Here is a 17,452-nt window from a genome sequence, read left to right as displayed (position 1 = left end):
TGCAGCTGCAACGATGCACGGTACGCACGCGATACCGGGTGTCTCATAAACAATGGACGCGAGTCTTGTTTAAAATCGAAAATACGAAACGCGCATGTCGAACTGCGTATTGTCTGTCGGCGCAACGGAATTTCAGATGTGCACAATGTGAATATATATATTACATATATGTACATATATACAGGGTGGTCGTTGAGTACTTTAAAAGATTTTATAGGATAATTTCTCACATTAATTTAAGATGAAAACTTTATGTGACTATATTAAAAAAATTAAACAGAGTAAGACGTATGATTATACATATAAAGTTTTCTTGAATTTAGTATGAGGAATTGTTCTTTAAAATTTTTCAGAGTACTTAATGAGCACTATCCTGAATTTATACATTAATCTATTTATTTCTTTATGAAGCGTAACAATATAAATGGAAAATTTGTTTTTTGTCTCTTCCCCCCCTCTCTCTCTCTCTCTCTCTCTCTCTCTCTCTCTTTCCTCTATCTGTATAATTAATAATTAACCAAGTTTAACAGTTATCATTCGAGTTGCAATAACCTACGACTTTTAACAACTTTTTTTAACGCGTTTGTTTCTCAAAAAGCGTAAGGATCAAGTCTTTTACTTGGGAATTAAGGGGGTTGTGTTCTCAGTAGTGTCATCAAATGGAAGAGTCTTGTACAGGACTCGAGCGAATTCGCGTTATACGTCGTTAATGGGTGAAATAATGACAGAGCGACGGTGCGACGAGGGTCGCTCTCTCAGTTTTAGCAATCCCATGGGTAGTGGCCGCGCGCGCGGCAGTTTCCAGCGAGTTCCGTAATGAAAGATTCAACGGGCGAGAGGAGCGCACCACGAGCTCAGACACTGAGAGCGATATATCGCTGCAGCGTCGTGTTTCGTCCAATTTGCGATTTCGAGGTGAGTGGAGAGATGCGCGCGACTCAAAGAGTCGCTCAAGTGACGTGGATAGGGAGTGAAGGAGGAGAGACCGGTGGCGATCCGGGCGGAAGAGCGGAGGGGAACTGTTTTTCGTATTTTATCAAAAGCGTCGTCCATTTTTCAAGCTTGGCTCTGTGAGAGCGCCGAGAGCGGCCGTGGCCGCGGGCATCGTAGCGCACCGCTCTTGGCAGCGGCGATATGAATATTAAATGACGGAGGCGAAGCTCGCCTAGAGGTAAGCAAGGAAAACGGAAGAAAGGTTCGAGTAGAGAGGATGGCGGTGGGTGTCGTTGTCTCTCATCGCGATAGAAAAGAAAGCTCTCGAGCTCTCTTTCGAGATTGAGCCTTCGAAGTATCTCTACCAAATCTTTTGTACTTTGTTTCTTAAGTACAAATTTCTCTAGATATTCAAATGCAAAGAACGGAAATTTATCCGCAACAATGGCAATTCCGTCTTATATACGAGGATAAATTTATAATGTAATTGATTCTAATGAAAAGAGAAGAGAAGGATACTTGTGAAAATCTGTTTTGTACTTCTTACGAAAAGTCTGTTATTGTGTATTAGATTTCTATAACGATCGCAAACGCGCATTCATCTCACGAGGGAAAAATATGGATTACAAAAATATTTTTCTATGAATAAGGAAAGAATGCAATTTCGCCGCATTTATATAGGTCATTTGTCGTTGTACAATCATACCTCTGAAATACCCCAGGAACGAGCGGCGCGCGACGCGCGTCGTTCGAAGAGCATAAAACTCGTATCTTTTCGATGAACGAGGAATAACCTCCCTATCTCGCTTCTTCTTCTTCTTCCCAGAGAGAGAGAGAGAGAAAGAGAGAGAGAGAGGAGGCGACAAGAGAAAGCGAGGAGTTAATGGATATCGAGCGACTCCGTCTTCCTCGGTCGCTGCTCCTTCTCCAGCTTCTTCCCGAGGCTGTCAAAGGAGCGCGACTGATAGACTGATTTATCCTCATCGCTGATAATGGTGGCGGTACGTGCGAATCGCGATAAGGACCCATTCTCACGCGACGTCGAGCATCACGACGCTCGACGTGTGACGATGTGACAATATTAGTTTTCAATGTTGCCGCGTTTATACATAGCGCGATCGGGGTTGTGAATTTCAATTTTCAAAGTGCAATCAGTATAATTTGGGAGCGAAACGAAAGAAACGCTGCGTTTGCAGGATGGGAGTTTTTATTTACGAGCGGCAGAGCACATCGATTTCTGGAGGAGGTATTGATGTTACGAGATACGATGTTATTTCATAGGAATAAAAATATTGCATCTAGCTTTTGTATAATAAAATTTTGTTTTTAACTATTTCATTTGATTTTCTGTTAACACAGTTATTCCGTTTTCTTACACGGCCAAAAAAATCTTGTCTCAAGTAAATACATTTTCTCGTGTTATACTTTATTAACTCAAAAAAATAATTACGGGCAATTTTTTTTCTTGATCAAAATAATATTTTATCAAAAGAAAAAAATTATCGCGACAAGTAATTATTTTTTTACATTAATAAATTAACATTATTTACATTATTATAAATGAAGAAAATGCATTTACTTGAAACAAGAATTTTTTTGCCGCGTATTTAATATCGGAGAGAAACGATATCAATATAGCGCATTATTTCAGAGCAACACGGCGTTGTGAGCAAACAAACCTTCATTTTTATAAAAATATCAAGCATCACATTTTTCCGTGAGGTTTACCTAACGAATGTCTTAATACATAGAACGGGACTAGTGTAATACTCTAAAATATCGCATTGCACAGCAGTTTTGAATTAAATTTGTTATTTCTCCGTCTGTACTATCGCATACGCGGACATTTAAAGATACGAGAACATACATGAGGATGAATTCTATGGCTAATCCCGAAGACATATTTACCTTTGAGATATAATGGATTATATAGGGCGCACGTTTACAACACGACCACGACTTTGTTTCGCCATTACGTCCGCACAGATTACGGATAATATTATAAATATTACAAAACTCGGTCTCGCATTGTATCTTCAAATAAATATTTACGTAATTATTACGCGGGCGTAAACATTCGCGCGAGGGCTGTCCAATTTAGCTTACACGTGCTCTTAAATTGGAGGGAACAGTGTATAGGATCTCGGTAGGCAACGCTTCAACGTTATTTCCATGGATAATAGGATCCTTAAAGGGTCCTCTTTCAACGCTATTCCAGACGCCTGCGAGTTTCTCTAAATGACATTAAAGCGCACCGCGAATTTCAATTTCGCTGTAGGAAAATCGCTCTAATCAGTTTCCCGGGGAGCGAATCGATAACTTCTAACATCAATTTCCTCCGTAACTCCGTCGAGATCTTAATAATGCCACTTAATCATCCTTTTGCGTCTCTCTCCTTCATCTCTCTCTCTCTCTCTCTCTCTCTCTCTCTCTCTTCAATCCGCTTATAATTACTAATCCGAATAAATGCAGATATTCAAAATAATTTTAAGCCTTTCCTGTTGGGCCATAATTTAAAGCACTTACTGCGATATTCTGCGATATTGAGATTTAAAAGTTATTAAAAGTCAAAACTTAGTTTCAAATCCTCGTATCAGATAAATTGTTTGCGCTCCGTTAATTCTGGAACACATCTAACATACTGTCATTCCGGCGTCAATTAAGAGAAAGTGCTAAATGCGTAGTGATTCAATATTTAACATTTTGACTTCATATAGTCAATATTTAGTGACAAAAATAAAAGTAAACTAAAAATAAGTAATAACGTAATTATGCAATTTTATTTTAAATTGTTATATTTTTTTATAAAAGAGAACTTGTAGAATATTTTACATTTATTGTTTATACCTATACATATTTAAAATTATTATAAGAATTAAATCGATATTTTTATAAACTGCGTCAAATTTCCTAATTTGTACCACCACAACTCTTACCAAAGAAATGCTATTAATGTAAGATTAATAAGTGATAATAATAAAACTAGTAATTATTATGAATAAAAATATGTTTATTACAAAAATAAATTCGAGTCAGTTTTATTTCGATGTTCTTATCTTTTATTGTTATTTATTAATTATTGAACGTTTGATTGCTTTACTGATAAATTATTAATAAAATACATATTAACGGTTTCTTATATTTTTAATTATTTTAATTAATAAATTTAATATTTCGAAGACTATACGATTTAAGAAATCACGCAGATACGTTTTAGATCGGATTTCTAAATTACATTATTCGCAGCATGTTCACACAAAAACTTGTAACAATTAATTTGTTATTATCGAAAGACGTCGTGTAATAATAGATGATTAAAACAGCGAGCTACAATTTCCAACTTTGATTTGCATCCAAAACAGCACTAAATGCGAAGTATAAAAAATATTTCAAGTGGTACGCATTTGGCGTATAATCATTCTTTCGACGAGGATTGACCTTTTGGTATCTTTACGTCACATCGGCGTAATTACTACGACGCGACAATCGGCACAAGCTGGTCGACTGCCGGTATTTCCAATCCTCGATTGAACGCGCGCGGGTAGATGACACGTTCATTCACCGGCGCGATTAAAGTACCCCTACGGCGTTGGCGCATGCTGTACAACTAAACGTATGTAAACACGTTTATCCTGGAATAATTCAGCAGTTAACGGCGTAACACTCGACGTGCGCGTGAGCTAATTTCGCCGCTAAAGGGAGTCGCTAAACAGTCGCGTGTGTACATATTAAATCTATACCGCTCGCGGTATCATCAATGACAGTCATTTCTGCTACGGACGAAAGGTAAATTAATTAGCGCTGTGTCATCAAGAAACTTTTGATGAAAATGTGCATGCTTTATAGTATTTATATGTCTAAATAGTAAATTTGTACCGTGACTTCCGTTATTACGCCAGTACCGTTCCAGCAAACGTTGAACACGTTTATCGTAAAGATAACCGATAACACGAAGCTTTCAAGTACGTTACGGCGTTCCAGCGCGGGTGCTTTTAATTCCGCATGCGTATCCGCGCTTTCCTTGCAACTCGCCTGATATCACGGTCGAACGATGCCGTTACGAGTATAATGGATTCATTGCCATGCAAATTTGCCCGCGTTATGGGCGTTACATCTTAACTACGTTCGCTCGCGCGCACAATCGCGGAAATTTTCATTGGCTCGTCACGTAGATCGGCGTTCAAATCGGCGCTTTCAACTTGGACAAAATGCTGATACGATGAGCACAAGTATGATCCATTTTATTATCACTTTACATTTCGTTAAGTCCTTTAAAACTTGTTTTACGGCTTGGACAAAGGATTCGAGTATATTGTACGTTCGATTTGTTCGAGTCGTTCGAGGTAAAAAAAAAAAAAAAAAAACAGATCTAGTTCGGACAATTTGAACTTGAGCAGTGATCGGTCTGTAATATTAATTCCTTGTGTCTGAAATTTGGATAGTTTGGAGAGTAAAGAAGATTGGCTAAGATTGGAAACGTGAAAACAAACATTTTTTCTTTTCAAACTTATAAAAGTTATGAAAATATGAAAAAGATAAAGTCGAGTATGGAATAAATAAAAACATTATTTATTTCCCAATTTTTTTACATTTGATACATTTCATGTTTCTTTTAAAACTTATCTTTCTATAAAACAATGTTATTTCACATTTTTATTTATTTTCCTATTATTTGTAAATAATTTTTATTTTATTTATATAATATATATTTTGAATATATTGTATATATATAATTTTATTAATATTTCTCAAGTGAGTTCAAATAAGTAATTCAAACATACTTTTAGTTTGCAAAGCTCCAACTGTAATATTCGATCTAGAAATTCCAACTGTTCAATTACTTGACGTTTCTTTCTGAGCACTATAATATTTTGCGATGAAAAAGACTTGAAAAAAATTATGAGAAGAAAAAACGGAAAAAATAATGTTTTTCTAAAATGAGAACATAATTATTTCTTTAAAGATATTTGATCTTTTATTTCTTTTTTGTGCGCGTCTAAATCGTACATACGTATTATAGTCTACCGAACGTTGAGCACGCAGTAGATGCGTGCACGCGTCTTTTGTCGTGTCGAAAGCACCGATGAAAAGCAATCTCTACGAACGAAGGTGAACGGTCGGTCCACTCGTAGTGCCAACTGGCGCGCGCGTTTAAAGACGCGGAGGGTTTAAAGAGGGTTCGCGATCGACGATCCTTCGCGGGGGAACAAGTCCGGTCCGTTAAGCTCTCATCTCGGTGTAGAACGGCGTCGAGGGTGTTCCGGCCGCGTGCGTAAAATCGTCTAGCGAGCCTTAATTTACGATCGCGTTATAAATCGCAGCGTATAAATTCCAATCTCGACCCGTCGGTTTTTGTTTGCGCGATATGAAAAGCCGTCTCTCTTTGTTTGCACCTCGATTCGCTCGAGCTCGAATTGATTTTCAAGATTTTGCAGAAATTGTAATTGCAGGATGAGCTTGTGTTTACGTAAAAGTGATGTATGTATATGTTTTCAAGGCTACGATTTTTAGTGCGCGAAGGAAAAATAATTTTGCTGTTCTAGCAGAATTATCTTTAGTATTTATATTATAGTAGTGGCAGCAATAAAATTTCCTTGACACAACTAAAAATTTTAGAAATTATTCGTCAGTAGAGCAGAATTTGTTTTTATTACTAAAATAGAAAAATAATTGGCTGAGTGTATCGATCCTTGCAATTAGGTTAATTTATTATTAAAGTAAAATAAAATATTCTTTGCAAATACTTTTGCTATTTAGGGCAAACATACTATTGCTTATACAAACGAGTTTAAACCCGCGATTCGATGAATTTGTTCTGTTAGCAGAATAATTTATAGTTTTAGCAAAGTTATATTTAGTAAATATCAACGGGAATTTTTAAGTAATCTCTTTGCTGTCCGTATAATAACTAATAGAACTAATTTTGCTACAGCAGCATAAAATCTGCTGGCAAATTGTTTTCCTTCGCGTGATCGCGAATGTTGATTACGATATTGTAGATGCTACAAGTATTTTGATATTTTTGATTATAAAATTTCCTCGGCAAGTAGATAACGGTACGATATAGTCAGACGTGGTTGGATTTTTATCCTTGCATGTACACGCACATGTATATAAATCAAGTTTACAAAATATTCATTCAAGGGGAGAGATAATAAAAATAAATTAATTTATGAAAAGAATAATTAAAAGATTAAGTAATTAATTTGCAAAAGTAATTTTTTATAAAAAGACTTAATTACTAGAAGTAATTTACGCAAAGTCTCATGACAGAAATAGATCCCTCGGGAGGCAGAATAGATTACGTCGATCTCGTAAATCGAGCGGAAGCTTGTATCTGTCCATCCATTCTAAATTGCCACAAGTTTGTTGCGAGTGTTTAAGTGCACTGCGAGAACGTAGTATTCCGAACGTGATCCCGAAAGTTTGATCGTGATAAAGCTGCGGCTGATATCGCTTTCAACGATTTCGCTCTGCGAGTTGCTACCGCCTAGCTCGTTTCCTTCTTCGCGCTCTCATGGTAATCCGCGAGGACGCTTATTCGCAGAGAATAAGGGTATGTTGAAAGACGAGTTATTAAATTTGCGTTGTCGACCACCAACCGGCGCGGCGACTATTTCCGAGCTCGGAGCTCTCCTCCGTGTTTGCGAGTGTCATCGAGCAAACGATCAAGCGACGCGAGGGGAGGAACGACAACAGAGGGTGGGTAATAAAGAAAACCGGCGGTGGCGTCATGTCGTACAAGGGAGGAGGCGGGGGCGGGGGCGGGGGCGGAGCGCAACGGTGGTGGGAGACAGCGATTTCATTATGACTCGGAACAAAATCCTCTCAAAGCGAATCTCGCGAGAAAGAAGAGAAGTAAGAGCGCCGCGCGGCTATAGTTTGCAGGCACAGTCTGAAATAATCCACCGGCGCGCGGCGACGACAGAGTAATTTCAATTGTAAATGCTCGCGTAAAACTTTGGAGCTAAGAAACGTTGCCAACGCTGAATTCCCGCGCCGCGCGCCGCGCGCCGGACTGTACCCGCGCGGCGTGACGTATCTTAATCGCTTTTTCACTAGCTCACGATAATTCGGACCGAACACGCCGTTTCCGGCGTTCGTGCCGCTACGTAAATTCTCATTTTCCCTTTCCCATCATTTACTACTTTTCGTTGCTCAAGGCGGATTAAGTATTGTTATTAACAATGTTTTGCTGACAGTAGTGGTATTTGAGCCGCGAGTGAATTATCACGAATGTGAAAAGTTGTAATATATGCCAATGTTATATGTTTATAATATTATAACTTTGGAAATGTATTATTATACGAGTACATTATTTTTACAACTTTAAAGATGTATACATATATTTTTGAATTAACTCAATGTTACGGAATGCTCTGTAACAAGCGACAATATAAAATATTGATGTCATTCGAGGAGATTGCAAGTAATGTCACTGCTTGAAAAGTGTCGAGCAAAAGATTATGGATTTATTTGTGTCCTTTTCAATCTGAACATTCTTATTCACGATGCGTGCGATTGGCAGATTACAAGCGGATCGTATACATCCATCACGTGTGTGTGTGTGCGTGTGTGTGTGTATCATCGTTTCCACCTACATCGGTCACTAAAGCCCTTCTTCGCGCTTCTGGCATTCCAATAACGCGTACGCGGAGATCGCGGAACGTAAGCGGCAGCCGTGAGATTGAAAGCTCTGCTCGATCCTCACCTTTGCAAGCGAGGGTGGATATCGACGAAAGGTAAAGGAAAACGAATAAGAGGGAAATACAAGTAGGATGAACACGACGTAGAGAAATCATAGAGAAATCGGAAGGTTCGTAGTTAGCAGCTTTCGAGTTCTCTTCTCTCCTCTCTTCGCTTTTCACATCGCTTCGTGCTTTGACCTAGACCCGCCGCGCGCCGGCTCTCACGGCGATACGAATCAGTTTCCTCGAGTTTATATTCATAACGAATAAATTATTCAAGCCGGTGCCGGGATTCGAGCCCATCGGGATGCGTAGGCCCGTCACGTCGGCCCGTGTTATCCACCTAATCGGAGAACGTGCCGGCGCGAGAAAGCCTCGCGTCTCTCTTTCGGCCGCGGGCGTTCGCTCGTCGATCGATATAGCCGGCTCCGATTTCGATGGTCACTTTTGTCACCGCGCGACGAGCGAAATCAAAGTTAAATGAGGAAATTTTCACATGCGTCAGTTTTCACAATCCGTCAAGTGAGGTACAGTCTTACGTAAACTTTCAACTTTTGTTCTATGTCGAACATTTTGTTAAGTCTTTCATCATTTTATCACAGAAAAGTATATTAAATTGCATACTTGACATGAAAATACTATCGAGAAAATACTGTAAGCGTACACATATCGATTCACCTTACTATAATTTCTCTAATATGACATATTAATAGTAAAAAACTGAAATTATGACACAAAGCCACACAGTAGTCGTAATGTAAATTACTCCTTTTATTTTTTTCTGACTTGCGGCGTACATATCAAACTTATCCTACATTACATGTTTGTTTATATATATATATATATATATCAAATTTTCTGCAGAGAATAATAATATATAGGTACATGACGGAACAGTGAGTCTATTTTTTTCACGTACCGGTACGTCATTTTGTGTTATAAAAATATATTACACTTTTTCATACAATTTTACGAAATGCAAAAGATTAATGTGAGCGTCTAAAACGAATGTGAAAAAAATATCAGCTTCAGATTGAATAGCGGTGCAGTGGAAAATGTACGCACTCTGTCGCAGGCATGCCTTTCCGGTGTTTTCGAGTGAGAAATAATTAGCAGGTTTCATCATCCAGCACGTATGTCTGCCCGCGCGTTGCAGCCACCGCGCTTTGAATACGTCACCTCGGAAGCGAATATCGCGCGTTTATTGCACCGCCGAAAAGTACGATCTGTCTACCGTACGATCCATGTTAAAAGCGCAGTTGTAGCAGTGAGAATGGCTTGCACGAATTTCCAAAATACTAAAAAGCTGATATTTTATTCATGTTTAATAGTTAATCTCATCTTTTTAATACATAAAAAATGTATGATTGGCTGGAGATCAGTTCGCTGTATAATTAATCAATTAGATATGAATTGATATAACGTCCAAGTAGAAAAAAGAACTGAAAAATTTTAAGCTTTAGAATTGAAGAAATACTAGTTGAAGTTTTCACACAACAAGAAAACTTTTTTTTGTTGATTTGTTTTGATGATTGATCTTTTCTCAAACTTTTGATTGATTATTGAAAAAAAAAACATGTTTTGTTGAACTTTGAAAATACTTAATGTCAAAGTTTGAGACGCGTTTACGTCACACAAACTTCCGCGGTTTCACTTTCTGCATTTCGGCATCTATCATTCGGTAGTTTCTACATTCTTGATTGCGTCAAGTTTCCGACTCGTCTATCGAGATTTTCGTTGTAATTATTGAGTGTTTTATGTTACAATATTAAAAGATGTTTTAATTTAAAGAAAATGCATTGTTGTACGTATATTAGCAAAAAAGGAAATGTCAATAACGCAAAGTTAGTTAAACGGGTCGTTTACTTTTTATCTTTAATTTGACAAGAAATTTTTGTTAGAGTCGACTCTGCTGGTCGACTGAAATTAAAAAACGCTTACTTTATTATTTAAAAACATTAACATTAAACGTTAACATTAATCCCATGCGTGAGAGGAGCAAAAATGAGGAGGAGGATGAAGAAAGGGAGGGAACGTTACTTGATACAGGCGAAGGAGAGGAGCCTTATTAAGGGTGGCTCTTCCACTCGCCTGAGCGCTTAAATTTCAGAACGTCGCGTCGTTCTACGAAACACGGACGACATCGTTAAGGCACGGCCGTCGAGATTAAAGGCTTTCCCGGATTCAAGAGATTTCAAGTCCGGGATTGTCCGCAATTAGTGCGGAACGAGGGGGGTAGCGGCGGTGGCGGCGGCGACAACGACGATGGCGAGCTCCTTCAGGAAACTATATAAAGCTTTCTGCGCGGAGGCGAAAGAAAGTAGGAACGTTAACGAGAAGAATCTTAAGATGCGTCGCGATCGTTATCGACCCTTCTTCTTTTCTACGGGTCCTCGACTGCTTGAAAGATGATTGCGTTTGCTGCCAAACAAACGTACAGCGGAAGGACGTCGAGAAGAGCTCGTATAATTGATAGTTTTTCCTTGTACGCGTCTCGAGTTTATCGTCTTTATGTATCATTAAGGGAGTTATTAAGGAGACACGGACGGTACAGTTGACTTTCGCGATTAATTAACGTCCTTAAGCGAGATAAATGGGAGCATAGAGATCGGAGCTTTTTATACACTCGTGGCAGAGCGCGATTTTTCGTTGACCTAAATAATTTTCGAGTGCGCTCGCGAGCACGACCGACGACCGAGGTAATTTAATGATCGATATTACAACGCGAATAATTTTGGCTGCAAAATATGTTTCTCTTCTCTGTGTTGTTGATATTAAATAAGGCAAAGTTTCAGTTTACGGTAATGCTATAATACGTGGATTTTAACATATAAACAACATATAAATAATGATAAATGGACATTGAGATATTATTCGCGCATTTAGTCGTTTTCAAATATTCGTATTTTCAGCAGATGAGAGAATCGAGTGGTTGTACTTGGAAACAAAAATTTTTTAACACCTCTGTTATTAGATTACTCGTTTGTGTTGTTTTATTTAAAAGGACAATACGTTAATTTCTTTGAATATTGTATTTTATTTTATTGAGTGCCAAGATTCAAAAAAAAATCTGAAAATACAGAGGAGTTAAATAATTACATTTGTTATAATTATGCACACGGTAAATTGATTAATACAGCATGACAACTTTGTGCAAAAATTAATCGAATATAGATTAAATCTTTCAGTAAAACATACTAGTTAAGATGTAACGTACTTTTGCTGTTTTTATGAAAAAAATTATATTACACTGAGAGAAAACATTTTTTAAATAAAAAAAAAATGCATTTTCTTAAAACCATACATTTCAACGCAAGCATTTGTTCTGTTTAAATAAAAATATTTACTTTTATGATAAATAGATATATTACAAGTATATAATTTTGTATTTTTACATTTTTTACATTTAAATAATAAGATTTTACATATAAGCTAATGATATTATTAAATTTAATTAAATTATTTTTTTTAGATAAAAAAAATTTGATTATCTCGAATGTAAAAATAACCTAATAATAAATATTTTCTAGAATTGCAAGGAAAAATTATATTGTTTATTTTATTTATGTATAATATTATATAATTATTTCAATTAAGAAATTTTAACTTGACCGCAAGTAAATAAGTTATTAGGACTTACAGAGTAAATAATTTTTTTAATTAAATTTTTTTCAAATTTTTTTCTATCAGTGTAATTGTTGTGTAATTTTCAATGTAGCAAAGAATGTATTCGATAAGCATACTGATAATTGCTTTTGGACATAATTTCTTTGTTGGATTATCAAATCTTCTCAGTTATAGATGTTGAAACTATTCAGCTTGGCTGGATCATTCAATCTAATTTTCCTCATGTAGAAAATACATTATTAAGTTGTCCCGTATAGAACTTTTTCTCCCTGTGATATCTTCCCGTTGTCTAAATCTAATTAGCGTAGATACCTGATAAAATTCCATTTATGATAAAGTACATTTATGAGTTGTTTCGCCAAAGGCTTCTTTATGATCGCTTCTTCCTATCTACGATAGGACGAACTTGTTAGCGTGTAGCTTCGCGAATTAGATTTCCGTAAGCGTTCATGTGCTTGTCACACGCGCCCCGTTCTATCTTGTTTCCAGCGAAACTTTTCGAAGCACATCGCGACGTATAGACACACGGGAGAACACGCGCGCACACACGTCGTGTCACACGCGCGTTTACACGCGCAGGAAGTTGGACGGTTGCGCTGAAATTGTTTCCACGGGGAAAATAGTATGGACGTGCGGTAACCGGTAACCGGCGGCGGCGTCGCGATAGCGCGTACGGATGTTCCGTCGCGACGCGAAACTTTCACACCGGGCAAATTTACACTTCGATCGCTTCAATTACACGCTTCGCGACGTCGCGCGTTGTCGCGAGCTGCCGCGCCGCGGTATCGCGCTGCGAATAGTCGGTTTTTATAATGCGGCCTTTCCGCACCTAGGACACTTTGCTACAAGCACGTATATGCAGCGCGAATCGCGAAAAGCTAAACGAGAGATTGCGACCCGCTGCGAGCTCCGTTGATTGACGTACAAATATCGAACTTTAAGTACTTAATCGTATTCGAGACGTGACAGTTCTCCAGAGTCGGGGGAAGGGCGGCATACGTGATTTGTTGTACGTACTATTCGGAAGTCACGTGTACGGCGAATCGTAAAGTTAAAATGAAAATTTTTTTCACACTAAACGCGAAACTCGGTCGTATATGAAATACTTGAAAGTTTTCTTTTTTTGACGTTTTTCTAATAAAGCGGCGCAACATCTCGTCGCGATGGCAGAAGAGGAGAGATGCTTCCAACCTCTGTAAAATTTCGCCATAAAATATTTATTTTGTGATGTCGCTATTTATTTTTAAATAAGTGCCGGCGATCTCGCTATTTACTTGTAAATAAGCGCCGACTCCGCTGGGAGCCCACGTCTACGAAATGAAGGAAAATTTAGCAGAGGGGGATAACGATCGAGCCATCATCAGACGGTATCAAAATGCACTTTTCCGATCAAGTATAACGGAGCGAGGAACGAGCTCCACGGCGTTATCGTGAAAAGGGCAAAATCCCTGGATCAGCGTGTACATAATATAATCCGACAGTTGTGTGGAAATGAACAAGTTCGAACGAACCGTCGTTTAAATTCACTTTTTCCTTTGAGCATCGATCGCACCGGTAACGCCACTTTTGTTTAACTAAACTTTCATTTCCCGTCCGTGTTACGGATAAAACTTTAATCAAGAGAAGAATGAAACGAACGGTCTGTTAACTTGAGCTTAATTTGAACTTGTAACGCGCGAGTATCAGTTTAATAGATCCTTTTTACGATACAATGCTTGCGTCACTGGTTTCCCGTTTTATTCAATGTAGAAAAATCGACCCGTAACACGAGAGACTGGCGGTATGAAAAATAGAGGCGTCAGAGGAGAATTTACCTGCGAAGATTAGGTAGCGGGCCAGCATCCTTCGATCTTGTGGTCGAATTCCACGCTCGACCGAGCGGCTCGGCGCGCCTAGTCCTCGAAGAAGAATGCACGTCTGTTTCAGCGTCACCCTGATTCTCGTGATCGTGTCGCGGTGCCGTCGGGCTGTTGCCGGATCGTCGTCGTCGTTGTCGTCGTCGTCGTCGTCGTCGTCGTCGTCGTCGTCGTCACCGCCGCCGACGTTCTCCTCGTCGCTATCGTCGTCGTCGTCGTCGTCGTCGTCGTCGTCGTCGTCGGCGACGACGTGCACAGCGCGCGATGCAGGAAACCGGTAGCGATGGTGTTCGACGACGAGAACGAGCGGCGTGTCGTCGCGGGGTCGGTGACGGCGATGCTGCTGCGAGTAGTGCACGCGGTGCATACGCGGCGCGCGGCCGATCTAAAAGCCGGCGACGTTCAGATATCGCGCGGCGGATTGCGACGGGGGTGGCGGCGGAGGTACGGGACAACGGGGGCGTGAGGGGGAGGGTGAGGAGGACACAGATAAGTATACCCGAGAGCGGAAGAGGTCCGGCGGAAAATGCGACGCGCGTCTACTACCCTCGCGATGAGAGAGTCTTTGGCCTCCGGCACCACCGGCCACGACTGATCGCGCCGGGTAATCCCCCGCGAGTGCCCGCGCGCATGCGTGCCACCCTTTCTCTCTCTCTCTCTCTCTCTCCGCGTTCTCTTCCCCTCCGTCGGCCGTACGCGGGGGGTGGTTGCCCCTCTTCTGCTGGAGTCTCTCTCGCGCGAGCGCTGGCTTCCACCGAGAGAGGGTGGTTGGGCGGTGGGTGGGTGGGTAGGTAGGTAGTTGGTGGTACAGGTGCTAGGACGGAGGGAAGAGAGGACGCGCTCTCGCACACGCACGATGAGATAGCGCTCTCAAATAGCAGACGTGATTTAGCCATTTACCGGCGCTGGTGCTTAGGAAATATTAAACGGTAAAAGCGGTGCGTCATTTTTTATTGCCGCGAGGCGGTAGCACTGGGAAGGTTTTACATCGGTAGCACCTAAATATTCCACGGTACACACGATTATTTCTAATTGTTGCTTTCTAGATCGTAATCGAGATTCAGTGGAAAAAATGTGACGATGACGGTGAAGAGAATTTATTACATTTCCTTTTATCTATACGATAGATTCTGTATTATAGTCTCTTTTCTTCCAAGACCCACTCGCTCCCGCGGGCTGATTCTCGTTGAGAGCATTGGCAAATAGATAGGTACAGGTGCTACGAAAAACGGAAGGCAATATGCATTCGTAGACAGGAGCTGATCGCTTCGAGGAGATAACTTTCTCCAACGTTAGACGCAATTTAATCGTTCAACGAAATGGCACTTTGTACATATGTAAAGAACGCTGCTAAGAGGTAATTTCCTTGTTACAAGTAGCCCTCGGACCCGTCGTATCAACAGCAATTGCAGCTGTCTGTTATCTCTAATTAGCTGTCATTTTCTAGATTACAGCTATGACGGATCTATTTGTAGTGTAATAGATACCCGTTACTTTACTACACAGGTAGTTCTATTAATAATCTAGAGACACACGTCAAAAGATAAAAATGCTTTTGCGCACATATACATATTAAAAGTTTTATTTTTAGAATATTTTCGAATTGGGTAACATGATGAAAGTGAATAAAGTATTTTAGTAATACACGACGTCATCAGCTATGCTATTACGTGTAAATTAAATACAATTGTGTCAGAAATATTACACAATTGAAAAATTTGTGTTAAATTTAACATATATAGCTCGGAGAAAAATAGGTTGCGCGAGTTCGAGATTTATAACTAAGAAAATTTGATTCAACAGAAAATGTACGGACTTAAACAATTGATCCATTGCTTTCAACAGAGACATATACATTATATTCTTGCTTCAATGAATATTGCTAATACATTTTCTTCATTACAGCAAGAGTATACGTCACTTTAGCTATATTTTGCTAAACATTTTAATCTGTACATTCGATTGATTTTTATAGAAAGTTGTATTAGCAGATTTGTTGTATTATTTTAAGAAATATGATTACTTATAATCGCTAATTTTATTCAACTGTAAAACTTTGCTACTTTAGAAGACTTTAGAAAACTAGCTATCCATAAATTGAATCTCTCTGTTGAATCAGTCAAGTTCTTAGTTGTTTTAACAAATCCCTTTTTTCCGTGCGCATATTTCAGGTGGTTTAATGGTTCATTCAATTTTTTATTTTAATTTATTAACGCAAGATGAATAGAAAGTAAAATAAATATTATGTAACAAAATTAACACAAAAAATGTAGCACTTCAATATAATTTGAAAACAAAGTGTGAAAGCGTGTATCTTTAGTAAAATTAATATTTACAGTAAGTTGACACGTCCATTTTATTCACTTAGCTTAGAATGAACATTTTACAACGACAGTTTTGTTGTTTATTTATCTATAAATTATATTATTTTAACACTAAAAAATATTGGATATTAATTTAATACAGAATACTTCAATAACAGATTATGATAAATTAACACTCGAATATATTGAAAATTTAACATAAAAATTTTAACAAAGACTGATTTGGATATTAATACGATATATTTTCTATCGTGTATGCTAAAAGTAATAAACCTACTAAATAAATTACAAAAATAGAAACTCAAAATGTAACAGTGATTTAACTTTGTTTAAGTCTTTTCTTTTGTTTTAAATTTGTAAAAATGTCTGATTATATTTATATCTCGGCGTCTAGACTGACTTCTATAAACAGAAATTATACTTCCACAAAACAGACGATAATGCGACGATAATGGAAACATTTGTTTCGAATTCTCTCGAGGTACAATTAGCTAAGAAATTCAGCCAGAGAAATCTCAAATGGTCGTTCTTTAACCGCCGCTGCTGCATTCGTCGCGATGAATCTGTACACGCAAAAGGACGGACGGAAAAGACGAAGGATGAGGCGCAGGTGTCACAAAGGACGAAAGGGAGTAGCGTTTCGCATTCCGCAGCCGCGAGGCACGCGCAAAGCCCTCGCGACGGTATTACGCCGCGCGCGTGCATAAATTATCCGCGAAACCGCGGGGCCTACGTATAATATTTCCCGCCGTGTCTACCGCGGAACAAACGGACGAGCGGCGTCTCGCAGCGCTGTGCGTCTGCGAATCGCTACTTTAATTAATTAGCCGTCTATCTTCTCCCGTACAATTTATTACGAAATGTATTTAACTTTTTTCCTTTTTCTTCCGTTCCAAGACGCGTGCGCGCGCCGTGGCCTCTCGCCACGCTCGGAAAACGTCAGGAACATTTTTCACGCTCTTTATATTTCTCATATCATCCTTCTAATATGCAAATGAATTTTTACTACACTTTGCTCCGGCCG

General features: G+C 39.0%; 1 protein-coding gene across 9 annotated transcripts in view; it reads right to left on the bottom strand.

The window, feature by feature from the left end:
* Positions 1-14,721, bottom strand: part of LOC105207772 (Down syndrome cell adhesion molecule-like protein Dscam2) — a 118,518-nt gene extending 103,797 nt beyond the window's left edge. For 5 of the 9 annotated variants that reach the window (XM_026133999.2, XM_026133998.2, XM_026134000.2 and 2 more), the window contains exon 1: positions 14,063-14,709. In XM_026133999.2, coding sequence (XP_025989784.2) covers positions 14,063-14,471 — 409 coding nt within the window. In that variant the 5' untranslated portion in view covers positions 14,472-14,709. Of the gene's footprint in view, positions 1-14,062 lie in introns of all 9 variants that reach the window. The other 4 variants (XM_026134003.2, XM_039457331.1, XM_039457330.1 and 1 more) reach the window with 3 other exon arrangements.
* Positions 14,722-17,452: the final 2,731 nt, after the last annotated feature.

This window comes from Solenopsis invicta, chromosome 14 (assembly GCF_016802725.1).
Source record: "Solenopsis invicta isolate M01_SB chromosome 14, UNIL_Sinv_3.0, whole genome shotgun sequence".
Lineage (NCBI taxonomy): Eukaryota > Metazoa > Arthropoda > Insecta > Hymenoptera > Formicidae > Solenopsis > Solenopsis invicta.
This window is presented reverse-complemented; position numbering and strand designations above follow the sequence as displayed.